General features: G+C 35.0%; 2 protein-coding genes across 2 annotated transcripts; one reads left to right on the top strand and one right to left on the bottom strand.

The window, feature by feature from the left end:
* Positions 1–6,014: 6,014 nt before the first annotated feature.
* LOC112802077 (uncharacterized) lies at positions 6,015–9,784 on the top strand. Its single transcript, XM_025845085.3, has 2 exons — positions 6,015–8,932; positions 9,022–9,784. Exons 1-2 carry the CDS (start codon positions 6,313–6,315, stop codon positions 9,432–9,434), a joined length of 3,033 nt encoding a protein of 1,010 aa, XP_025700870.1. The 5' UTR covers positions 6,015–6,312; the 3' UTR covers positions 9,435–9,784.
* Positions 9,785–12,768: 2,984 nt separating this feature from the next.
* On the bottom strand, positions 12,769–16,553 carry LOC112802076 (probable RNA 3'-terminal phosphate cyclase-like protein). Its single transcript, XM_025845083.3, has 7 exons — positions 16,283–16,553; positions 15,681–15,968; positions 15,438–15,590; positions 13,958–14,136; positions 13,700–13,875; positions 13,375–13,591; positions 12,769–13,233 (listed from the first exon to the last, which is right to left on the bottom strand). Exons 2-7 carry the CDS (start codon positions 15,880–15,882, stop codon positions 13,024–13,026), a joined length of 1,137 nt encoding a protein of 378 aa, XP_025700868.1. The 5' UTR covers positions 15,883–15,968; positions 16,283–16,553; the 3' UTR covers positions 12,769–13,023.
* Positions 16,554–27,326: the final 10,773 nt, after the last annotated feature.

Here is a 27,326-nt window from a genome sequence, read left to right as displayed (position 1 = left end):
CTATTTATTTTGAAGGATTAATACTATTATTCTTCTACTTTTGATCTCCTCCTCCAACTAGGTCAAATCTACAATCGGGTCACACCCTACCCAGTTGGGGAGCCCAAAAGCAACTTCACTCATATGGGCCTTACCCTTTGTTTGACTACTAATTTTGATTTTCAACATGTTGGGCCTATTTGCCCCAATCCCACTAATCCTTCTTCTATAGGCATCTAATTGCTCCCTTATTAAATCCTCATAATTATATGATATGATGCAATCCAAATCTTCTTCTTGGTGAACTTCAACCGATCCCACAAAATTCTCATTCTCCTTTATTACCATATAATCAGTGCTCTCATAATTGTGCTTTGAATACTTATGATTCCATTCATTTAAAACTGAGTACAAATGACCACTTTGCCCTTGTCATATTCATCATTCTTACATTTTTTTTACATCAGCACCGCTACTGTATCCCATCCAACCATCAGTTTCTCCACGCCATTATTGACTACACCGCTTATATCATCATGCTTAATATCTTCTCTATCTACTATTTGCCTATCTTCTTCCTCCGCCTTTGTCTTCAGAAAGCATTCTTCCTGATACACTTCTCCATCAGCCTCTTTCACTAGGGCGTTGATGAAAGAGCATCTTTAGTTATTTCTAGTTATTATTTCCTTGAATAAAGTTAGTGGTTTCTTTATTTTTATTAAGGTTCTTATGATTTTAATCAATATTTCTTGGAGTTACTTTGAGCTTTGATTTATGTAGAAAAGTGTTTAAAACTTAAAGAAAAGAACAAGGAGGAACTAAGAATTGACGACAAGTGCAAAGAAAATTCATGGATGTTGTCAACCCTAACCTACTCACACTCCCACGAGCATAACTTTATCTATAGTAGTTTATAACTTCTCCTTGGCTTCAAAGCGCTAAACACAGTGACATCAACGCTAAATGCCAAACTGCGTCCCACTCACCATTCCATGCGGGAAGAGCGGCACTGAATGCCAGAAACTGGCACTAAACGCCAGACCTGCAGCAAGGAGTGCGCGAATTGCATCAATTGTGATGTTTAGTTGCGCTAAACACCAGCAACAACCCATACCCATCGTAGTTGCTAATTTTATTTCCAATTTGTTGGGCCTATTTGCACCAAGCCCACTAATCTCTCTTCTATAGGCATCTGATTGCTCGCTTATTAAATCTCATAATTACATGATATGATGCAATTCGAATCTTCTTCTTGTTGAACATCAACCGATCCCATAAAATCCTCCTTCTCCTTTATTACCGTATAATCAGTGCTCTCATAATTATGCTTTGAATACTTATGATTCCATTCATTTAAATCTGAGCACAAAATGACCACTTTGCCCTTCTCATGTTCATCATCCCTACATTTCTTCGACATCAGCACCGCTGCTAGATCCCATCTAACCATCAGTTTCTCCACGCCATTATTGACTGCACCACTTATATCATCATGTTTAATATCTTCTCCGTCTACTATGTGCCTATCTTCTTGTTCAGCCTTTGTCTTCAGAAAGCATTCCTCCTGATACACTTCTCCACCGACCTCTTTCACTAAGGCATTGATGCATGAATATCTTTAGTTGTTTTTAGTTATTATTTTCTTGAATAAAGTTAGTGATTCTTTATTTTTATTAAGATTCTTATGCTTTTAATCAATATTTTTTGGAGTTACCTTAAATTTTGATTTATGTAGAAAAGTGTTGAAAACTTAAAGAAAAGAACAAGAAGGAACTACGAATTGAAGATAAGTGCAAAGAGAATTTATGGATGCTGTCAACCCTGACCTCCTCAAACTCCAACGAGCATAACTTGATCTATAGAGGTTCAAATGACATGGTTTTAGCGACATTAGAAAACTAATGTCCGAAGCTTTCCAACGATGTATAATAGTTTATACCTTCTCTCTGGTTTTACGGCGCTAAACATCATGACATCGGCGTTAAACGCCAAAGTGCGTCCTACTCACCATTCCATGCGAGAAGAGCGGCACTGAACGCCAAAAACTGGCACTAAATGCTAGACCTGCAGCAAGGAGTGCGCAAATTACATCAATTGTGATGTTTAGTGGCGCTAAACGCTAGCGACGGCCTAAGCCCATTATTACGCTGATATTAAAAGTCGTTTCTGAATCCTTTTTGCGAACCTTCTTTTCTCCCCTTCGTTCCTTTTTCTCTTTGCCTACACAAAAAATTAGGATTTCTATTTTTTTTGAATTTTTTAATTTTCACTTTTTACACTTTTAGGATTTTTTCTGCACCGTGAGCAACTAAATCTCTATTGTTAAAGTTAAGAGCTCTATTTATTTTGATGGATTAATACTATTATTCTTCTATTTTTGATCTCCTCCTCTAACCAGGTCAAATATGCGATTGGGTTACGCCCTTTTTGGTTGGGGAGCCCAAAACCAACTTCACTCACATGGGTCTTATCCTTCACCTTATTACTAATTTTGATTTCCAACTTTTTGGACCTATTTGTACCAAGTCCACTGATCCCTCTTCTATGGGCATCTAATTGCTCCCTTATTATTAAATCCTCATAATTAAATGATATGATGCAATCCAAATCTTCTTCTTGGTGAACTTCAACTGATCCCACAAAATTCTTCTTCTCCTTTATTACCATATAATTAGTGCTTTCATAATTATGCTTTGAATACTTATGATTCTGTTCATTTAAATTTGAGTACGAAATGACCACTTTACTTAATTACATAAATACACAATTGTCCACGTTTCGGTTATTGAGGAGTTTTAAAAATTGAACACATTTCGGATACCGAGACTCCAATCTGTGTCAAAAGAGTTAAATACAGTCTTAATATCCGAGATATATGCAAAAATAGAATATAAACTCAGTATCCAAAATATGCACAATACATGAATTGATGACTCAGTATCCGAGATAAGATCTTTTTTGTTTTGGTAATATTTTTGATAGAACATGTAGATATGAGCTTGATCATAGTGTTATGATAGTTAGTTATGATATAAATAAAACTCCTGTTTATTGGATTGTTTAGAACTCATGGGGCACCAAATGGAGTGAGGAAAGTTACATAAGGGTAAAAAAAAAGGTATGTGCTAGTCTTGGATTATGTAGAATCGCCATAGATACTTCTTATCCCACTGCATAACTATTTTTGGTGAATTCAAATTTGTCTAATGAGTATTTTGAGAGTTATTTTTAAAATATTTATTTAAAAAATATATATTTAAATATATATTCTTAGAATATTTGTTAGTAAGGTTTTTGTAATATTTATAATAATTGATCAGTGTTTCTCCATACAAATAATTGGAGGGACTATTTTCAAAAAAAATTTAGTTTGTAAGCTTTCGTGTTTTGTTGTTTTCTTTAGGTTTTGATAATATTTATATATTTATAAATAAAAATTTTAAATTTTATTTTAATAATAAATAATAAATAAATTTTTTTTATAAAAAAAAGTAAGGTCTTTTTTATAAATAATGAATAAGTATATTTGTTTTCATTGAAATAAATTAAATTATTAATTATATATATATATATAAATATAAATGAATTGTTATAAAAATTATTTATGATTATTTTAAAAGAGTACTATTTAATAAAATTATTGTCTTTTAGATATTATTGTGGTATATTATTAGATTAATTTTATATGGTATTAGATACTATCTTACCATACCAACATAGAAGATAGTATTATTAGATTAAGGGATAAGTATTATTTTGGTCCTAAAGTTTAGGGTCAAAATCAAATTCGTCCCCAACGTTATTTTTTATCTAAAATCGTCCCAAACGTTTTATTTTATATTAAAATAGTCCTTTTTAATAAAATTTTTAATTTTATTACTAAATTATTCCTACTTTAATAAAAAAATTATATTTTTATTTAAAAAAAAAAAGAAAAGAATGCAAGGGAGAAAGGAAAAGGGGAAAGGACGGGGGAAGGAAAAGAGGAAGGGGGAGGGGGGACGGTGCCGGTCAATCTTGGAGCCGCCGTCACCGTCAGGAATCTGAGCTCGCGGGACAGAGGAGACGTGAGCCAAAGAGAGAGTTTGCTGTCGTGCTTCGCCACTGCCACCGCTGCTATTGACCTCGCCGCCACTTTGCGTTCTCGCCGCCTCGCCACTACACCTCCCTGTTTCTGTTTCATGCTTTGGCTTCTACTTCTTACTTCGCCTTTTACTTCTTACTTCGGTCTCTGCTTTCTGCTTCTACTTGAGTTTCTGCTTTTGCTTCTGTATCTGCTTCTATTTCTGTTTCTACTTCTAATTCTGATTTTGATTTGTTATTTTCTAATTTTATTGTTGTTGTGTGTTGATTTGATTGTTGAATTTGATGTTGTTGTTTCTAAATTTGAATAATGTGTTATTGTTGGTGTTTTTGAATCTGATTATTAGTATTTGATGGGAGTAAGGGAGGTGGTGGTGGTGGAGGATATTTTTTTTTCTGTAAAAAGTTAAAAGGATGATTTTAATATGAAATAAAACGTTTGGGACGATTTTAAATAAAAAATAACATTGGAGACAAATTTGATTTTGATCCTAAACTTTAGGAACAAAAACAATACTTATTCCTTGGATTAATAGAGTGTAGCCAATTTATTTTTATACGGCATAACTTAATTTAATAATATATTTTTTTAAATTAACTTTGCAATACTCATAAATAACTACTACAACAATATAAGTATATCTATTTTTATTGAATTAAAATAAATTATTAATTTTAATTATAATCATCTAAATTTTAAATGAAATATTTTTATAATTTTAAAATTTAAAATTATTTGAATTAAAATAGATGACTATATCACGGATATTGAATCACCAATTTGTGCATTGTGCATGTTTCGATTACATGTTGATTGAGGTCTCAGTATTAGAAATGTATTCAATTTTTGAAAATTTTCTCAATAACTAGATGTGATCAATTATGTATTTATGTAATTAGCTGTACTTTATGTATTTTCGTAAATTTTATATTTATTTAATTTAAATATAAAAAAACCCAATTTTCCTATATTTAAGAGAATTGATATAAATAATATTATGGGATAATTCTTTTATGGCTGTTATTATGTGCTTTTCCCTTTCTTCACGTTGACCCACGTGAGACGTCAATATAATGAGAAACCAACATTAAAATAATTTAAACTTCATTTTGGTGTTATACGAAGAATAATCAAACATCATTTATATATTTATATGTTTTTTAAAAATATTGTCAAACATATGATTTACTCATTTTTCACTCAATTGTTTACTTCTTACTCGCATGTGTGGAAATCAGCGAGTGAAATTTATTTATTTTTGCCAGATAAGAAACCAATTATTGGTTTGTCATTTATGCCAAGGTTGTTTTAGTCGCACTACAATAAATGAACAAAATAGATCTACTTCACTTTTGGTCCGTGTTTACGCGTGCATCTCCTCGATACACTTAATTCAGCTAACTTTCGTGTTTACTCCTTCTAGAAGGCTATTGGTAAGTACAGGAAATTTCACTGAATTATTGTATCTTTACGTTATATTTTAATATTTTTTTTCTATTTTTGTCTTGCATTTAAATTGATATTAAATATTTATTCAATTATATTTCTGTACGTAAATACATAAATTTAATCCTTAGAGAAGAATATCAATAAAAGAGTTGTAAAAGACTTAAATAAAATTTACAACACAAAAATAAAAAAATAAAAAAAAAATTTACAACACAAAATAAATTAGTATATTAATATTATTTTATCAAAATGTATGTAAAGATAAGGCATAACGCTCATTTATTTTGAAAAAAAAATCTAGACCAGTAATTTTATTGAATTTTGGTCAGTATGTAACCAGTAGAAAAATGTGAGTCATTGGATGAAATCTTATACCAATCTTACATCATTAAATCATCATTGATGACTATTTGATAGTTACCAATTACAAAAATTGTTGGTCCTAACATTGCTCTATTTTGAATTACAGTTATTTTTAACGAGGGAGAAGTAAGAGCAAGTTGGTTGTTAGTGGGTACTGGACTAAAATCCAATTAACAAATTAACGGTATAAGTGGGAAACAGGAAATGGTGGCTGTAATAGTAGTTTCTGCCTTTGCACTTTGCACCACTTTCTTCTTCATTGAAATAGATAGTGTCAAAATTTTCACACCAACGCAACAATCAACAAATCCTCCTCATCTTCCATTCTCTCTTTCTCTCTCTCTGTCTCTGTGCGCAGTTTCGGTTACGTTATTGGATGTAGCGCGCAGGCTCTAAGTCCAAGTCTTCTACCCTTCTCCCTTTCCTGAACAACAATAATGACACCACCCTCACGTGACCAATTTCCGTTACTCTCTTCCCTTCTCACCTTCTTCCTTATTTTCAACATTACCAACTCCCTGCTTCACGATCAAGAACACCAACTCCTCCTGAGGATAAAACAGTACTTTCACAACCCACCTTCACTCTCTCACTGGACCCCCTCCTCCTCCTCCTCCTCCTCTCACTGTTCTTGGCCTGAGATCACCTGCAACAACGACGGTTCCGTCACCGGAATAACCCTATCCAACGCCAATCTCAACCAAACAATACCTTCTTTCTTGTGTGACCTCAAGAACCTGACACGTGTCGATTTCAGCCAGAACTTTATTCCCGGCGATTTTCCGATCACTCTCTACAACTGCTCTCAACTTCAATACCTTGATTTGCACATGAACAACTTCGTCGGAGAAGTTCCCGATGACATTGACACGCTGTCAAATTTGCAGTACCTGAATCTCGCTTCGACGAACTTCGCCGGCGACGTTCCGGCGGCAATCGGAAAATTGAAGGAGCTCAGAGTGCTTCGCCTTCAGTACTGTCTTTTTAACGGAACTTTGCCTGATGAGATTGGAGATTTGTCCAATCTTGAATTCTTGGATTTGTCAACAAACACCATGCTTCCTTCTACAACGCTGCCACCAAGCTGGACCAGGTTGAAGAAACTGAAGATTTTTTATGTGTTTGCATGCAACCTGGTTGGTGAAATTCCTGAAACAATTGGAGAAATGGTGGCTTTGGAGGAGCTTGATTTGTCGCAGAACAAGTTAACTGGACAAATTCCAAGTGGTTTGTTCAAGCCGAAGAATCTGAGCATTGTGTACCTTTCGAGAAACAAGCTCTCTGGAACGATACCTGATGTGATTGAAGCATCAAACTTGACCATCATTGATCTAACAAATAATAACCTTACAGGGAAGATACCGAATGATTTCCGAAAGCTCGGAAACTTAAAGGGACTGAAATTGTCTTTGAATAGCTTGTCAGGGGAGCTACCTCAAAGCTTAGGCCATCTGCCAGCTCTGATCGATTTTCGTGTCTTCAGCAACAAGTTATCAGGTACTCTTCCCTCTGACTTTGGCCGCTACTCAAAGCTTGAAATCTTTCTTGCTGGAGACAATGATTTCACTGGAAATCTGCCAGAGGACTTGTGTTATTATGGTGTGTTGCATAATTTAACTGTCTATGAAAATAATCTGAATGGGGAGTTGCCAGAGTCACTAGGAAATTGCAGAACCCTGCAGGAGCTGAAAATTCAGAAGAATGGATTTTCTGGTAGCATTCCTAGTGGCCTATGGACATCTTTCAATTTGTCTAATTTCATTGTGGCGCATAATAAGTTTAGTGGTGAGCTTCCTGAAAGATTGTCTGCGAATATTTCGCGCTTTGATATCGGTGACAATCAGTTTTCCGGTAGAATTCCGGCCGGCGTGTCTTCCTGGACCAATGTGGAATACTTTGATGCCAGCAAGAACAACCTTACTGGAAGTATGCCACCTGGGATCACTGCTCTTCCCAAGCTGCTATACCTCGATCTTCATCAGAACCAGCTCACTGGGCCACTTCCATCAGATATATTATCATGGAAGTCCCTAGAAATTCTAGTTTTGAGCCAAAACAAACTCTCAGGACAAATTCCAGTCTCGATTGGCCGGTTACCAGCTCTTAATATGCTTGACCTCTCAGAAAATCAATTCTCTGGCCAAATTCCCTCTCTACCTTCAACACTCAGCAATTTCAATCTATCCTCCAATCACTTGACTGGGAGGATTCCGAGTGAATTCGAAAATTCTGTATATGCTAGCTGCTTTTTGGACAACTCCGGCCTCTGTGCTGCTACTCGAGTGCTTAACCTTGCTTTGTGTAATTCTAGCCCTCAAAGGCAAACCAAAGGCTCATCTTGGTCTCTTGGTTTGATTATAAGCCTGGTGGTTATAGCCATTTTCCTGGCTTCATTAGCTGCATTCTTGATTACCAGACTTTACAGCAAAAGAAAGCGTGGATTGGACAATTCATGGAAGCTCATTTCCTTTCAAAGGCTGAGTTTCAGAGAATCAAGCATAGTATCATCATTGACAGAGAATAATATCATTGGCAGTGGTGGATACGGTACAGTGTACCGTGTGCCTGTTGATGGATTTGGCTATGTTGCAGTGAAAAAGATTTGGAATAACAGAAAGTTAAACCACAGGCTTGAGAGCTCATTTCACGCAGAAGTTAAGATATTGAGCAATATTCGTCATGGCAACATTGTGAAGTTGTTGTGCTGTATCTTCAATGAGGATTCTATGCTCCTTGTCTACGAGTACCTAGAGAATCATAGCCTAGATAAGTGGCTGCACAAGAAGAGCAAGTCATCATCCATGTCTGGTAAAGTCAATCATTTTTTTCTTGATTGGCCAAAGAGATTGCGAATTGCCATTGGTATTGCCCAAGGCCTAACATACATGCACCATGATTGCTCGCCGCCTGTGGTTCATAGAGATGTGAAAACAAGCAACATACTTTTGGATTCTCAATTCAATGCAAAAGTTGCAGATTTTGGTCTTGCAAGGATGACGATCAAGCCCCTTACCACCATGACAAGTGTTGTTGGCTCATTTGGATATATTGCTCCAGGTGAATATCTTTCCAATCTTCAACATCCCTTGGTAATATTTTTTTCATTGGCAATTAAGTTTAATCTGAATTTCATAATTGAATTGCAGAATATGTTCAAACAACAAAAGTGAGCGAAAAGATCGATGTCTTCAGCTTTGGGGTTATACTATTGGAATTAACAACTGGAAAAGAAGCTAATTATGGAGATGAGCACTCATCTCTTTCAGAGTGGGCATGGCGCCACGTTCAGTTAGGAACCAATGTAGACGAACTGCTGGACACTGATGTCTTGGAGGCTAGTTACAGTGATGAAATGTGCAGTGTTTTTAAACTTGGGGTCATGTGTACTTCACCATTGCCTGCTGGTAGGCCTCAAATGAAGGAGGCTTTGCAACTGTTGCATCGATTCGGTGAAGGATATGAATTTGGAGAGAGGAATATTGGGAAAGATGAAATTATTCCCCTTATTAAGAATTCAAAAACGGAAGCAAGGCTGGATATTGACAATGATAGTGACTAATGAACTTGGTTTTCAAGGAGACGGGGCCTGGGAATCCATCATAATTGATTGCCCCCGTAAGCTGGTGACATAAAAAATATGTAAAGCAACTCAACCATGGTTGAGTAGAAGGAAGAAAGCAGAATCCAGCATTGTACAGAAGATTGTTTTGAGGTAGTGTTGTGAGATTCATCTTTTTACAGTAATGTGTAACATAATGATAGGGGTAGACTTCAAATCATGTTTGCTTATCTAAATTAGAGAAATTTTTATTAGGTGCTGTAACTAGTGTACACATATAGGTGGAGCTTCAATAATATGTTTCCTTCTTCCACAGAAAATAAAACTACCAATGTATTATATTGTGACAAGTTACAATAGCTAGCAATTGAGAACATTTTGGATCCTAGTCACCTAAATCGAACAGTATTGTGAAAAATGGTGCAGGAGCTTTCTCGAATAGTGCAGTGATCTTTATATGCAAGATGGCTGAGAGTGATGTTTATTTCGTTGGAAATAAGACATGATCTCATATTACTTTCATTCAAGTGACGGTTACAACACTAACATGTTATCTGTGGGAAAAATTCCCATTTATATTTTCATTTTAATAGCAGAGTCTAATCGTGTGTTCCTTCTCTTGTGTTTTTTTTTTTTTTTTTTTTTTTTGTCACAATTGGACAAAGGTATTGGTGCTTGACTTTATCCTAGTTGGAAATTGTGCATATATAATTGTAAGCATGAGGATTTTCAGATTTCATTAGGCGTTGACTTGGTTGGGGCATATGCTGAAGGAGTTGAACACCAGCATTATCTTTTATTTCACTTCAATTATATTAGCTTTGTATTAGTGAAGCAGTAGATCAGATGTTTATACTTAGCTTGTAAAGCAAAAAGGTGAGGGAATTAATAGTTATCGTCAGGACCATACAGGTAGAGTCAACCCCTATTGGAAATAGAGGATTTTCAATTTCATATGGCTGATTTCATTTATTTTATCTTTACATATATAACGTGAGAGACCTTCTTAAGTAACTGGCATTTTATATATATATATATATATATATATATATATATATTGGGGTGTGGCAATACTACCCGAACCCGCGGGTACCCATCCCACCTCTACCCGTTCGGGGGTGGATAATTATCCGCACCCGCACCGGAACGGATTTTAACGGGGCGGGGTCGGATTTAGGTTAAACCCACCCCTATCCGCTCCGGTATATATAATAGATATATAAATATATATTTTTAATATATAATATATGTAAGATATATATAAAATAATTAGTAAAATAATTAATAATATTATATCATATTAAAATTTTTATTTTAATTTATGTTATGTATATAAATAATAGTTATATAATTTTTAAAATTTTATTTTATTTTTTGGATTTAATAATTATAGGGGCGGGTAGGAGCGGAACGGGTACCCGCAGAGGCGGGTTAAGGTTTAACATTTTACTACCTGCAAATAGAGGCGAGGCGGATTCGATGCAGATTTTCGTTGAGCGGAACGGAGTCGGATAGAGCAAAAACCTCCCCCGTTGCCACCCTTATATATGTGTGTGTGTGCGCGCGCTACTTATGTGTGCAATTTGTCATTCGTCATGATATATTATAATCTTAGGGATGGCAAACAGGTAAACGCATCGCCCATCTCATTTTGTCAAAATTTTGTTATTTTGCGTTTCAATTATATTTTTGCTTTATGAGATAATCCTAAATTTCTATCTCGTCGAGTTTAATGGCGAATTAGCAGATTAGTGAGGCAAGTCCACTAATTTTTATTTTTTTATATTATTAAATTATTAAATATTAAAATAAATATATAATTTCACAAACATTTTAGTAAATATTAATTTTTAAAAATAAAAAATTATAATTTTTAGATTCACAAACATTAAAATTTTTATAATTTTAAATATCTAATAAATATAATTATTAACAAAATTTTTTGAAACAAAATAATAAAATCGGCATGTTCAATTGTTCAAAATATATAATTAAAAATAAAATATTATCCAAATATCTAATCAATCAAACATAGTTCAATTTATAACTTAGAATAAAACGGACAACATTCTAAATACAAGTATAAAAGTAATGTTCTAAATTCAATCATCATCTTCATCCTCTTGTAGAATGACAGGCCTGTCAGGTAAGCCCGTCTAGCCTGCTGACACCTATCAAAACCCATAGATTAAGTGGTGCGAGTTAAGTGGTCTTTTTCATTATTGCGGTCTCAAATTTCTAGTTCGGATCACTTTTTTTTTTTACAAGTTATGTGGACCAGTCCGACGAATTTTGGTCCGTTTGTCACTCCTAATTATATATTCGGTATTCTTGTTGTGTTGTATTAGGAAAAGTCTAGGGGCAGCAACTTTATTAAATTCTGTCCAGTATGTAATCAGCAAAAAAAAAGTAATCTATTGGATGAAATCTCACACCATTAAAATAATCATTGATGACTATTTGATAGCTATAAATCACAAAAGTTGCTGCCCTAACACTCCTTGTTATGTTATTTCTGCAACATGTTAATTTATCCAGCATTCATTATTGGATTAGAGTTTAATTATCGGGTCCATATTTCATAAGCAATCTCCCATCCAAAACATATACAGCAACAAATATTTCCGTTTTTCTAGTTATACTATCTTGTTTTTTTTGGTGACTAGTTATACTATCTTGTTGACTGTTGAGTGTGTTTTGTTAGATATATAATTATTGAAATGAATTTTGCATAAATCTTTTTAATTTTTTCTGTGTTTTATACCAAAATTCTTTTTATTAGAGAAAAACAATAATCAAATTCTAAACTTTTTAGTTATAGAAACCTTAATATTATGTCATAAAATCATTTATCTCAAAAATTTATAATGATAAATAAAAAAACATATAAATGATTATATATCTTACATTTATATTTATCAAATTAAGTTTTTGGCTTAAAACAATTTTGTTATATGATATTAAAATTTTTATGAACAGAAAATCTAAAATTCTATTTTTTTATTAAATAAATAATTTTATTATTAAAACTATTATCTAAATAGTAAATACATCAACTTTACCTACTCAACTTAATGTTAATAGAATAATAGTTCACTTCTTCCTTTGTTTTAAATTCGAGAAATCCTGCTTTGACCATAGAAGCTGATACGTGGAGTTGCAAATTTGAATACAATGGTCCATTATATTTTTTAGAGGAACGATAGTTTCCAGTGATCAGCATTTCAGCGGGTTACAAAGGAGGGAGATAATGAGTTAATCATATTTTCATTATCTGTGTATGTATAATTAATATGATTAAGAAACTAGGCGGAAATGGAAGTTTATGGAGTAGTTAACAGCAATTCAAAACTCACTCATAATCATTTTATATAGCATAGTTGATTGGTTGCTCCAGCATTAGAGGCAAAATTATAATTGAATGAAGGGTAAAGCTAAAACATGTAACTAACAAAATTAGATTACATTTCAAAACCGAGCCAGACGAACTTCACCAGTATACAACACCCCCACTCCCCTCTTCTTGGGAGACCATGAACAATGGCATGAAATTACGCTGCAGTTACATTCATACAAATGTCGACGATTTTCAAGAGATCTTTCGAGAAAGGTTCTTCATGCCATAACCCATTCCCTTGAGCAAAACCGACTGTGTTTGAGGGTCTGGTTTTATAACAAACTTCAAATTCAAGAAATCCCTTATGTTTCTGAGAGTTTCAATTCCATGCTGGGAAAGTTTTCCAACACGAATCTTTGAAAAATCTTGAGGACACAGAGCGCAAAGAAGAAATAACAGACCCTGCATAGCAGACACGTTAAAATATTAGCAGGCATATCAACATCATCTCTACTTCATACAACTTATCATCAAACTTGGGTGCAAAATTAAACTAACTTTGAAAAAGAAGTGAATGGAGCCAAATGTTGCTGACATACGAACCTGATGTGTTGAATCTACTACACCCCCTTGAGCAATCTCCCCAAGCAAAATATTTGCAATTCCGCAACCAACATCCTCTGGAGGCATCAAATCTTTTTTTGAATCATCCTCAAGACCAGCTGTTTCTTCATGCCTAGCATGAGAAACGGCTGTATCTGCAGATATCAAGCAACCGGTAGTAGTCTCCGCTACCAATGAAATCCCATATCCGGGTGAACTGCATCAGTAAAGAACCTGGTAAATATTTTCGCTTTTTCTACCAGATACAGTTGCAAAATTCAAATTAATCATTCAATAATATCTACTGAAAGAAAAGGAAACATACTTTCCGGCCTGTGGACCTGATCGGTGGTCAGTGAAGATGTGCACATCTGAAAGTAGTGGATTGAAGATTCCACGGGCAGCTCTAATCATGCTATTTTCAAACTGAGCAGACACTTTGGTTGAAAATGTGATTCCTCTAATCTTCTTAACAAATCCCTCTTCAGTCCAATTAACTGCCTGTAAAGTAGAATATATGATATAACAAAATCCATTCTAATAAACTAAATCAAAGAAACCAAAAAAAATCCCAGCAACTTACAGATAGACTTTGAACAACAGGAAGAGACAAAACAACTTCTCCACCACCATTCGGAGGTACTCCACGACTCTCTATTTTAAGACTCAGGCCTTCAGCAGGGACCCCAAAGCGCTTTAGCATGGGCAAAGCAGTAGACTTGAAAGTATCAACCGATGGATCCTTAAAATCATTTGTGATCCCTGAAAACAATTTTATGGACAAATTTAATTCAAATCATTAGAATATATCCTAATTTCTAAATGGTCCTTATATTCTAGTTTTCTTTAAAAAAATAAATTAATATACTTTCCATACTTTTCTGCCTTTCCTGTTAGTTTCTAGGCAAAGTATTTGATGGAACACTTGTGTAAAAAGCTCTATTCAATGGAACCGTCAAAAATATTTATAAATTTCTCCTAATTTATTAATTTATATTTATACATTTTCAACAAAATCTTTTATATTTGTAAAACAAGCACAAACCTCAAAACACTCCATAGATATGACATATGAGAGGCTATAAGCTCCATAGAATAATAACTTGATCTAAGCAGAGTGTCAGAATCACTAAAGCCTGCTTCCAAGTTGCAAATTTCAAGTGCAAAATGTACATATGTCAACTTAATTGACTCTCCCTATATAGATCTCAGCTTTGCCAAGCCTCCTTCTCACGTTCCAACTTTCAAGTCGCAAATAAGTAAAGCAATGACAACAAGAAGAAAGAAGAAAGAAGAAGAAAGGAAGAGGCCCCAATGAAGAGTGAATTGGAATTACTACTTGGTTTCAGGTTCCACCATACTGACGACAAGCAATGTGCTTCACAATCTATTGTTGTTCCTATCAATCAAGGAGATCGATTTATACAAATTTGATCCATGGCACCTTTCAGACTTTCCTTTATACTACTTAATTTCTCAAGAAAAAAAAAAAAAAACCAAAACAAGTGCTAATTATTCCTTTATAGAAATGGCTCTACACACTGAGAAAAAGTGATATTTCTTCTTTCATAGAGACCGCAAATATCCAACAGTTTGCACCCAAACCGAACTGCGGACTATCTTGCTGAGTTATCTTCACCAATTTGATCTTGCCGCCGACCGCCGCTGTATAGAGTGGAAGGCGTTACGCTGGAGATTGGAGTAGTGAGAGTTGGTGCGGAGCGAGGGTTTTGAGGTTTTGACTTGCTTTTGAAATTATTTTTTTGTTGAAAATGAGTAAATATAAAATAACAGGTTGAGGCGAATGTATAATTTTTTTGCACTTCCAGTGAATGGAGCTCTGAGAGTTCCATAGAATCCTTTGCCTAGTTTCTAATAGGATCTAGAAAAGCATAACCGAATCGCAAATCAAAGTGTCAAAATCACATACTGAGTACCGGATTCCAACCACACATAACAAAGGGGTGCCTTAGAACCTTGATTGTAAGTCCTAAACTCCTAATGGCAAGAATAGAGGACATATTTGTTATGAAATTCATGAGAGCATATCATAAATGTTATACCTTTGAGGGTGATGGTGAGGGGCTTCTTGGCAAACAAACCAAGAAGTATGAGCGGCTCCAGGAAATAAGCAATGGAGCGAGACACACCGCAGTCGTGGGGACGGTGCTGTGTGCCACCCATAATAATGCCGGGTTTATATTTCAATTTGGTGCCTGCAAATCAGAACGAAACTCTAATTATCATAATTAGTATAGAAGGAAATAGGAGCTACTAAAGAGAATGGTGTATATATGTATAGATACCGGTTTCATTGATTTGGACGAGGCAATCATCGGAGACAGTCTCAAACAAGCGGAGGAGGGAGATCTCGTGGTTGTGGAGACCAGGCCAAGTCTCGTCGGCACGAATATCATCAATGATTATGGGAGTTGAAGAGAGAGTAGCAAGAAGAAGGCGCTGCCTGAAGCTCTGGCTTCCTTTCAGCCTCTTGTACTCCGTCTTCATCCTCTTCAATATGTTTTTCAGCTTTCACTGCGAAGTCTGAAGTGGCAGCGGAGGTTGACGGAGCTTGGTGATCTGATTCAGCAAGGCTGCGAGAACGATTCAATGACAATAAAATTCAAACTTTCACTTCCAATTTGTCTATTTTTCATCATTAAAAGTTCACATTCAAAGTTGAACACACCAAAGTTCATGACTAGAATTAAAATCGAAATGCACGTATTATTAATGATAAACAACAAAAACAAAGACAAAAGTGTCTGACCGAATTTTCAGCAACTCAGCAACAGCAAACAAGTTTTGAATTTTAATTAGTAAATAACAAAATTTCGTATATTTAGTTATGGTTCTGAATTACATTAACAAAAGCTTAATATTAATTAGGATAAAATAAAAAACTTACCAGGGATGAAGCAGGGCAGCAACACAGCGGAGAGGATGGGCAGAGCACTGAACAGAGACGCTGCTGACGGCAGCGACGCGGACGGGCAGAGACGCCGGAAGCGATGCAGGAGTTACTGGAGAAGAGGTGCAGAAGGAGTGGTGGAGAATGCAACAATGAGACCGGCGGCGGCGGTGACTCTGGCGCGGTTGGAATACCGATAAGGAGAAGGAAGGAAGGAAAGAGGGGTATAACGGGCTGGGTGGAATGAATTAGGGTTTTGGTAATATATATAAAAAATATATATATATATATATATATTAGAAGTGGGTTTTGTGTAAAGAATTATATCCAAAAATTAAGAAGAAAATTAGATAATATTTAGGATAATTTACATTAATAAATTAAATGAGATTTAAATTTATACTGATGTCCTAAATCAATTTTTTTATATGTCTATTCTAAAATATTTCTATGTAAATCGAATCTATTGATAATAATAAAGTGAATCAACTATATTCAATTTGCTATATATATGCTATAGAAATAGTAAATTAAATTAACTAGATTCAATTTATTATATATACATAACGTCATCAAAGCAATAAGCTCTATACTTAATTTCACAAATTAAATGATAATTTAATTGATATGGTATTTTAATTATTTCTCAAATTAAATTACATATTAAATAAATATAGTTGATTATTTTATATTGTATAACTGTCCTTGCTTCTAACTCTGAAAAAAAACTTCAAGCTTTAACTCTTATACTATTTTGGAAGGCTATATTTTATATTAAATTTTTTAACATCAAAAATTTTGGTGATGATTTTTTAAAATTTTTTATTGTTTCGTTTTAAATTCATAAATTTATAAAAATATAAATTTTCTAGAATTTTAACTAAAACACAAAAGTTGAATTTTTATTCTTATTCGTTTTAATTTTTTTATATTTTATTTGACTCCAAGTAGGAGTATTTTTTATTGACATTTATATTTTAAAGTTAATAATTAACTTAAAAATAATAAGTTGTATAAGTAGTAAATTGAATCAAACTGATTCGATTTACATGTATATGTAATTCGATTTACTACTTCTGCTTAGTTGATTTAATTTACTACTATTATAACTAAATCGAATATGATTGATTTGATTTACATAGAGATATTTTAAGACATGCGTGTATCGAAAATTATTTTAGAATATCTTTGTAATTTTATACTCCATTCAATTTATTAGTATAAATTCCCCTAATATATATGTAAAATAATTTTAAGTGTACAAAATATCTTACTATTTCAATAATTTTAACTGTTAATTTTAATTATAAAAAATATATGTAATATATATTAATTAAAATCAATAATTAAAATTATTAAAACACCAATATTTCAAGTGACTATTTTTTAAATAAGGTGTTCAAGACATCACTCAATCCAAACATCTCAAAAATGTAATCCAAATCTAAATTACATTTTTTTGTTGGAATTTATCATTTTTTATTTTATATAACTTTTATGTTAGAACTCGAGTTATATTTTAAATAAATTTGATGCAGTTTTAAATCATATTTTATAATAGTCACAAAAAAATCATGTTTTATAATTAAAATATATATTTTAGATTAAATTTTTATTTTATTTCTTGAGATTCATATGATTATTTATTTTAGTTTTTGAAATTTAAAATTTTTTATGGTAATGTCCAGATTTAGGTTCGAATACCAATTTGGTCCTTCAAGTCTTTTAGATGACGAATAAGCAAACAGAATGTTGAGATAGCACTTTTATTACCATGTTGGATGCTGCAATAACTAATTAACATGGTTTAATTTATATTTATATTTAATGTAGTTTCTGAAATCCTAATTCTAGCCTTCCGCATCCTCTTTCTTGCTTCTTCTTTTTTGTTTCACAATTATTAATGACAACAACTCTAATCCCACCACCATCACACTCCAAAAATCTCTCATTTTCTTTTCAAAATCACCCATCGTCCAAAACATCTAAATTGGGATTCGATTTTACATGGGAAGGTTTAAAAATTCCAATTCTGGCATTGAATTTAGCATTTAGGAGAATAATATCACTGTAAATCAAAGAGGGCCACAACTATGAAGGAAAAGAACACCTTTTACAATGTTCAATGCAACAAACAAATTATTTATTCTTTTCTGAGTTCAAGATACTTTCTATAAAAATAGTGTCTTAAAAGTTTCCGTGAGCCACAAGATTGCAGACGAGGAGAAAACGATGCCATTTTGGGTATATTAGAATCCCACGACAATAACAACGTGGAGGGAAGATTGGCGGAGCACAGAGGTGAAGAAGAGCTCGTTGTGGGGCTCGCGCTCAACTTGCTGGGACTGCGAGGTTGTTGTGGGGTCCATGAACTTCACTGTGACAAGGGTTCTCGCAGGAGGAGGAAAGTGTCGGGGAAGATGGCGTCGAAGCCGCCATAGCCAAGTGAGAAAGAAAAGAAGTTGGTGGCATGACAAAAGAGGAAGCAAGAGAGGCGGTATGGGGGCTTTGAGTTGTCTCCGATAGTGAAAGGGGAGGTGCACTTACGAACTTACGGTAAAAGAAGAGAATGAGGAGGAGGAGAGAGGCGGCGGTGGCAGTGATAAGAAGAAGAAAAAAATAAGACAAGAAGGAGGATGAGAAAAACTGGAATTAGGACTTTAAGTCTCGTTTGTTTCATGTCCATGTCCACTGGAGACATGGACATGGTAGAACATGTACATTGTTTGTTTGTTGAAACACAAAATTTTGATGCACACAGTTACACATAGATATACATAAAATACATGTATTTTGTGTCTCTCCTTTTAGCTGTGACACTGAGACATAACTCATGAGACACAAATTTTTTCAGTTTTATCCCTAGTTATTTTTTAAAATTCTAATTTTATCCTTTATCCTAATTTCAATTTCATAACTCTCCCTCTTCTTCTCCAATTCATTCTACCTTCCAACCTCTGTTCTACCCCTGCCTTTTTCTTTTACCATTGTCACCGTCACCACTACCGGCGTTGCCACCGCCTCCTTCCTTTGTCCGCCTCTCTTCCTCTCTTCTGCCTTCTCTCTCTTCTTCCGCCGCCACCCTCATCTCCCTCTCAGCGTTGTTGTCGTCACCATCGTTGTGCCGTCTCTCTGTCGTCTTCCGTCATTTCCGTCGTCGTGTCGTCTCCAGATCTGCCTTGGTTCGCCTCTCTTCTTCGTCGCTTGTGTCGATGCCTCTGTTGCCTCGTGTCGCCTTGCCTCTAGATCTACCTTCACACACCTCCGTTGTCTTTGTTGGTTCGTGCCGGCGCTGACGCCTCCGTTGCCTCTCCCTGTATATAGATTTGTCTTTACCGCCTCCATATCTGTTTTTCAAATTGTGCTTGTTTCTTGTATTTTTTTTCATTATTCTTTTTCATGGGATATATTTTGTTCAAGTTTCTTTTTTTCCTTAGATCTCTGTCTTAATTTTTTATATATAAAAAAATTATTGATTTGATTATTGGATTAAAGATTTTGATGATATTTCATAGTTATTTGGATTGAGGCTGAAAAATTAATGACAATGATGGTGGAAAGTAATGTTGGTAGTGGTATTGCAGTGATAGGGATAAATATGATATTTAGTTGAGATCAATGTGTCTTGTACATTATTACCAAACATAGCAAAAAAAATTGTGTATTATGTGTCTATGTCTTACTGTGTATTTGTGTCTCAAAGACACTATCAAAATTCTGCCTTATGGACCACATTGAGTACAAGCATAAATTAAGCCATGTCAGTTAGCTATTGTATCCTCTAATGTTATAAGAAATGTGCCATCTCAACATTCTGTTTGATGATTCATCATTTGAAAGGTTCGAGAGACTAAATTTGTACTCGAATTTAAATCTAGAGTATCACTACAAAAAAATTTTAAATTTCAAAGACTAAAATAAATAACCACGGTGAATTTCAAATACTAAAATAAAAATTTAATCATATATTTTATATTAAATAATAATAAAAATATTATATTTTTATATTTTAATTAATATTTTAAATATTATATGATATTACTTTTGTTTTTAAATAATTTATTCTAAAGATTTAATGTAACAATGAAATTACTTCAATAATTTATACAACTATAAATCGAATAAAAAATAAATTTCTTTGTAATATTTATTATTATTTTTTATCGAACTCATTTATAATTTTGACATGAAATATTATTCCTTCTTGTATTGCTATTCCAACTAGAATTTAAGGGTTGTGCAGAATATCTTGAACTATTTTCTGATTAAATTAATTTAAATATTATATACCATAATATATTGAGTTAAATGATGAATATATAGATGTTAAGCTAACTATTTCAGTATAACTTTGTTATGGTTTTTCATGCTAGGCAACGAGTATTTTGAATCTCTGAAAATTGGTGTCACCGAAAGAAAAGAAATAAAAAAAAAAAAACAGAGAGAAACTTGAAATATTATCGATCCGCTTCTATCAAGATTAATTTCTAAAATTTTAATTGTTTTAAAAAATTATATTATATTAGTCTCAAGCACATTTCTTATTATTAAAACTCAATATCGTAAGTGATATAGTTTAGTTCTTGTCCTTAAAAATATCTCATAATAAAATTTTATGTTCAAAATAAATATCAATCGTATCATAATTTTTTTTAATTCATAAAATATATTTTCTGTAACTCATTATCTGTATAAAGATCCCTTAAATCAATATTTAAATTGCATTCAAGAACGTGCTAGTATTCTACAACTTTATCATACCCACATTTTTTTTATGATGAAACATAATATCTATCAATATCTTCATTTGACTAAATTTTTATTTTGATTTTTAAGATTCACGCGATTATTTATTTTAGTCTCCAAAATTTAAAATTATCTATATTGGTCTTTCAGATTTAAGTTTGGATACTAATATAGTCATTCAACTCTTTTCGGTAATAATTAGACAAATTGAATGCTGAGATGACACCTTTCCTGTCACGTTAGACGCTGTAACGGCTAGTTGATGTGTCGAGAGTTGTATTTGTATCCAATTTAGTCCCCCTTGTTAAAACTTTGTCATTATAACTCAGATAAATAATAAGATAATTAAGGTTTTAGGGACTAAATTGGATACAAATATAACTCTCGCCACGTCAGTTAGCCGTTGCAGTGTCCAACGTAATAGAAAAGGTGTCATCTTAACACTTTATTTGTGTGCCGAAAATAGTCGAGGGATCACATTAGTGTCCAAATTTAAATCTAAAAGACTAATATAGATAATTTTAAATTTCAAAAAATAAAATGAATAATCGCGTAAATAGCATGATTAATTAAAAGGTATAGTTATCAATAACACATCAAATTAAAAGATAGACCCAATCACATAGAAAATCTTTAGCATATTTACAATTCACCAACAATGTTAACATATGTGAATCATCAATTTCATCTATATATATAACATGAACACATATAAAAACCTTGCACCTAGTAACACAATAACTAAAACAAATCTTAACACGGACTCAAATTCAACAAAAATAGGATCAGAATAATGAAAACAGAAAAATATCATCGCCAAACATGTATACATTACAAAAAAAAATTATGATATTTTTTTGTCACTCATCACCAACCTTTGAAAGCAAAGTTAAAAACCCTTATAGCTATATTCAACATTCACGCACGATTACACACTCTCTGAAAATTAATATTCACCCACAAATCATTTCTCCTCCAACAACCACTAATTATTTTTAGAATAAATTTCGGTAAGAAAGAGAGACACTTAGATAAAGATACTAAAAATATCTTTTTTTTTAAATTAAAATTCAACACATATAATTAATTAAATTATATTATTTTTATTAAAATTAGACTGAATATTTTTATAAAAGTTTACTACAGTATCTCAATTATAAAACACAACTAAAATATCCCTATAATATATATATATATATATATATATATATATATATATATATATATATATATATATATTGAAAACTTTAAATTCTAACCCTGTAACGATAAAGAAAAAAAAAAGGGGCTAGAATTTAGAATTTTCAAAATTAATATATATCATAAGAGTATTTTAGTCATTTTATATAATAGGGGTATTATAGTCATTTTTATAAAAAATAATATTAATTTAGACAGATTCAAAATTTAATTAACTATTTTTTGATCAAATTAATTTGTCTGACATAATTTTGACAAAAATAACATAATTTAAGTGATTATATGTGTTAAATTTTAATTATTAAAAAATATCTTTAAAAAAAGACATTTTTTACAACTTTATGGGAGCATCCCCTTTGGGTAAATAGTTTAATTAAGCTCCTTTTAAAAAAATAGTTTAAACAATAAATGACTATATTAAAAAGTAGCTTATAAATACGTTATTTTGTATTTGAATTTTTAGTTCTAAAAATACTTATTTTAAAAAAAATGTGATAAAAAGCTTTTTATTATGAGAGAAGTAATTTTTTTTAACTTTACTATAAACTCCTAAATAGCTTCTTAGAAAATTATAATTTGATTTTAAAGATTATACCAGATATTAATACTATTATTTTTTATAAGTTAAAAGTTCAAAAAAGTTCCTTTTAAAGTTTTTCAAACAGACATTTAGTTATGGAAGAGAGAAATTTTTTTTTGTTTTAAAGTTCAAAAAAAAAAAGAAAGAAAAGATAAAAAGTTATCAAAAGAATGGAGAAGTAATGTTTTATTTTTCTAAAACCTTCAACCTTTTTTTAGTACCAAAATTTACAACGTTATTTTTCCCTTTTTAGCAGCGGTAAATCCAAAAATTTTATAAAAGGGGATTAAATTAAATACAAAATAAATTAAAATAATATAATAAAAAATTAACAAAATATCATTTATAGTATATAGATCAAAATTAATAATTATATTTGTTCATACCCTGGCCCAATGCAAAGGCCCAGGTCCAACTAAAAGGCCTAATCTAAAGGATTAGAGCCTTGCTAAGTGCCGACCTTCACATAAGAAGTCGGTGTCAGCCACGACTTGGTCTGAAGAGGTCGGATGTGAGATTAGCTGGCAGATAAACACTCATTCAAATGAGTAACCACCCCTAAAATCTCTCTAACCGCCTCATAAAGCCATATCTTAACCTCCCCAAGATAATAGGGACGGTTATCACCCTAAAGATACGACACTACATCAACGGTGGTTATTGGCTCACCATTATAAATACACTGACACCCCTCAGGTATCTCTAAGCCCAATACTCTCTAGACCTGCTTACACCCTTGCTAACTTAGGCATCGGAGTGTCTTTGCAGGTACCACCCCCCATTCACACGCGAGCACAAGTCGGACGGAGCCTCCCGAGCTGCGTACCTACCCGGAGTTCTCATCCATCGCACACTTGGGCCGCCAAACGCCATCCGTTGTACTAATCTCCGGTTACCTACCGTAACATTGGCGCCGTTGCCGGGGACCCGAGAGATCATCCATCGATGGCGGAAAGATCCCACGAAGAAGGCCATGTGGAAACAGATTCTGAACAAGAGAATCTGGACGTGGGCAATGACAACGAAGACAACGACCAACACAGAGAGGGTACCTCCGGAGTAAAGAATCCAAAGGTAAATTCCTCAGATGGGCGTGAATCAGAAAAGGACGGACCATCCCACATAGCTGAACTAATGGGATTGGTCCATAGCCGCCTGGAGCAATTGGAACAAGAGCGGGAGAAGCAAAGGGAAACCGAAAGGTACCTTAAAGAGGAGATGGAACGGCGAAAAGAGTTAGAAAGAAAACTCTTGCAGCTAGAATCCTCCCTCAAGAACTCCCGCGATGAAGGAGAAGACCAACTCCCGGGCGGAGAAGATCCTTTCAGCGAGGATATAATGAGGGCAAAAGTTCCAAGGAACTTCAAAAGCCCTGATATGGACCTCTATGATGGAACCACGGATCCGAAGCATCATCTAAGTAACTTTAAAAGTCGGATGTATCTAGCCGATGCCTCCGACGCTACGAGATGCAAGGCTTTCCCGACCACTCTATCGAAAGCAGCGATGAAGTGGTTCGATAGCCTCCCCCCGAGATCCATCACTAGTTTTGAAGACCTCTCGAGGAAATTCTTGATGAGGTTCTCAATCCAAAAAGACAAGGTAAAACATGCACCGAGCCTCCTGGGAATAAAACAGGAGGTCGGAGAGTCTTTACGAGCCTATATGGAAAGGTTCAACAAGGCATGTTTAGAGATCCAAGACCTGCCCACAGAGGCAGTAATAATGGGGTTAGTCAACGGACTTAGAGAAGGCCCCTTCTCACAGTCCATATCTAAAAGACACCCCGTTTCTCTAAGTGATGTACAAGAAAGGGCCGAGAAGTACATCAACATGGAAGAGAATGCAAAATTAAGGGACCTGAGTTGGCGACCTGGACCCACTTCCTCATCCAAGGAGAGGGAAAGGGAAGCCAGGAAGAAGGAAGAACCCGGTCTCGAAAGGCCCAGAAAGTATCACTCTTATACTCCTCTAAAGACTTCTATAGTGGACGTATACAGAGAGATTTGCAACACTGAAAGATTGCCACCCCCAAGACCTATTAAAAATAAAAAAGGGGGAAGTCGCGGCGATTATTGCGAGTACCATAAGATATATGGTCATTCCACTAACGACTGCTACGACCTTAAGAATGTGATAGAAAAGCTGGCTAGAGAAGATCGGCTTGATAGATATCTCATAGAAAGGTCAGACGGTCACGGAAAGAGAAAGCGAGATGACATGGATAGAAGAGATCCACCTCCACAGACCCCAGAGAGACATATCCACATGATCTCAGGAGGGTTTGCAGGAGGTGGAATCACCAAATCTTCTCGCAAAAGACATCTCAAAAGAATCTATCAGGTCGGGGATGAGACACCCGACCTCCCTACTATATCATTCACAAAAGAGGATGGGCAAGGGATAATCCCCGGGCATGATGATCCCGTGGTGATAACTATAATCCTAGCCAACGCCCATCTCCACAGAACCCTAGTAGACCAAGGAAGTTCGGCGGACATCCTTTTCAAGCCCGCCTTCGACAAGCTAGGGTTAGATGCAAAAGAGTTGAGAGCCTACCCTGACACCCTATATGGGTTAGGGGATACGCCAATAAAACCACTGGGATTTTTACCCCTTCACACCACTTTTGGAAAAGGGGAAAAATCAAGGACTCTGAGCATAGACTTTATAGTCATCGACGAAGGGTCAGCCTACAATGCCTTAATCGGCAGGACTACCCTTAATCGCCTCGGAGCAGTGGTATCCACTCCCCACCTTTGCATGAAATTCCCGACTCCAGGAGGAATAGCAACGGTAAGGGGAGATCAAAAATTGGCAAGGAAGTGCTACAACGAAAGCCTAAATCTGAGAGGAAAGGGCAAAGAAGTCCACACCATAGAGCTAGGCGGCGCAAGAACCAGAGAAGAGCTACGACCCCAACCGGGAGGAAAAACCGAAGAGATACAAGTCGGGGCGGAGGAAGGAAAAAACACTTACATAGGAGCCAACCTAGGGGAAACCCTAAAACGAAGGTTGGGTGAACTCCTAAGAGCTAATTCCGACCTCTTCGCCTGGAAGGCTTCCGACATGCCCGGGATTGATCCCGAGCTCATGTCCCACAAACTCTCGGTTTACCCAGGGTCCCGACCTGTACAGCAAAGAAGACGCAAGCTCGGCCCAGAGCGAGCCTCAATAGTGGAGGAACAAGTACGGGCGCTCCTAGAGGCCGGCTTTATCAGGGAGGTCAAATACCCAACGTGGCTAGCCAACGTAGTGCTAGTCAAGAAACAGAATGGTAAATGGAGAATGTGCGTCGACTATACCGACTTGAATAAGGCATGTCCTAAGGACCCTTATCCCCTACCGAGTATTGATACCCTGGTGGACTCCAGCTCGGGGTACCAATACTTATCGTTCATGGACGCCTACTCGGGATATAACCAAATCCCGATGCATGAACCCGACCAGGAGAAAACATCGTTCATCACACCAAGAGCCAACTATTGCTACGTGGTCATGCCATTCGGGCTCAAGAATGCAGGAGCCACATATCAAAGGCTGATGAACAAAGTGTTTTCCCCCCATCTAGGGACCCTAATGGAGGTATACGTCGACGACATGTTGGTAAAAACCAAGTAAGAAGTCGACCTCTTAACCGACCTCTCACAAGTCTTCAACACTGTAAGGTTGCATGGGATGAGGCTAAATCCCGCAAAATGCGCCTTCGCGGTAGAAGCAGGAAAATTTCTAGGATTTATGCTAACACAAAGAGGGATTGAAGCCAATCCCGACAAATGCCAAGCCATCCTAGAAATGAAAAGCCCGACTTGTTTGAGAGAGGTTCAACAACTCAATGGCCGACTTGCAGCCCTCTCCAGATTTTTGGCAGGATCGGCACTAAAATCCCTTCCATTATTCTCCCTATTAAGGAAGGAATGTCAGTTTGAATGGACTCCGGAATGTGAGGAGGCGTTCCAAGAGTTCAAAAAATTCTTAAGCCAACCTCCTATATTAACTCGACCAATACCGGGGAAAGACCTCGTCCTATACCTATCCGTCACAAACAGGGCTGTCTCATCAGCCCTGATCAGAGAAGACGAGGTCGGGCAGCACCCGGTCTACTTTATCAGTAAGGTCCTACAAGGCCCTGAACTAAGGTACCACAAACTAGAGAAGTTTGCCTACTCCTTAGTGATAGCCTCACGAAGGCTACGACCTTACTTTCAGGCTCACACAATAAGAGTCCGTACGAACCAACCTATGAAGCAAATCCTCCAGAAGACGGATGTTGCAGGGAGAATGGTTCAGTGGGCGATCGAGCTCTCCGAGTTTGATCTGAGATACGAAACTCGGACAGCAATTAAAGCCCAATGCCTCGCCGACTTCATTGCAGAATATGCCGGTGAACAAGAGGAAAAGCCAACTACATGGGAGCTCTATGTAGACGGGTCCTCCAACAAGACAGGGAGCGGCGCGGGCATAATATTGGTAGATGGAAAAGGAACCCAGATAGAGGTCTCCTTAAAATTTGAA

This window comes from Arachis hypogaea, chromosome 5, assembly GCF_003086295.3.
Source record: "Arachis hypogaea cultivar Tifrunner chromosome 5, arahy.Tifrunner.gnm2.J5K5, whole genome shotgun sequence".
NCBI lineage: Eukaryota > Viridiplantae > Streptophyta > Magnoliopsida > Fabales > Fabaceae > Arachis > Arachis hypogaea.
Note: the sequence above shows the minus strand (reverse complement) of the source record. Positions and strands in the feature narration are given on the sequence as shown.

Excerpts from the sequence above, each read along its gene's own strand:
- LOC112802076 (XM_025845083.3), bottom strand. The coding sequence starts at position 15,882 with ATGAAGACGGAGTACAAGAGGCTGAAAGGAAGCCAGAGCTTCAGGCAG. Across the intron at positions 13,876-13,957 it reads CTGTTGTTCAAAGTCTATCT|GCAGTTAATTGGACTGAAGA; the intron begins GTAAGTTGCTGG and ends TCTACTTTACAG. Across the intron at positions 13,592-13,699 it reads TCAGGTCCACAGGCCGGAAA|TTCACCCGGATATGGGATTT; the intron begins GTATGTTTCCTT and ends TTACTGATGCAG.
- LOC112802077 (XM_025845085.3), top strand. The coding sequence starts at position 6,313 with ATGACACCACCCTCACGTGACCAATTTCCGTTACTCTCTTCCCTTCTC. Across the intron at positions 8,933-9,021 it reads ATTTGGATATATTGCTCCAG|AATATGTTCAAACAACAAAA; the intron begins GTGAATATCTTT and ends ATTGAATTGCAG.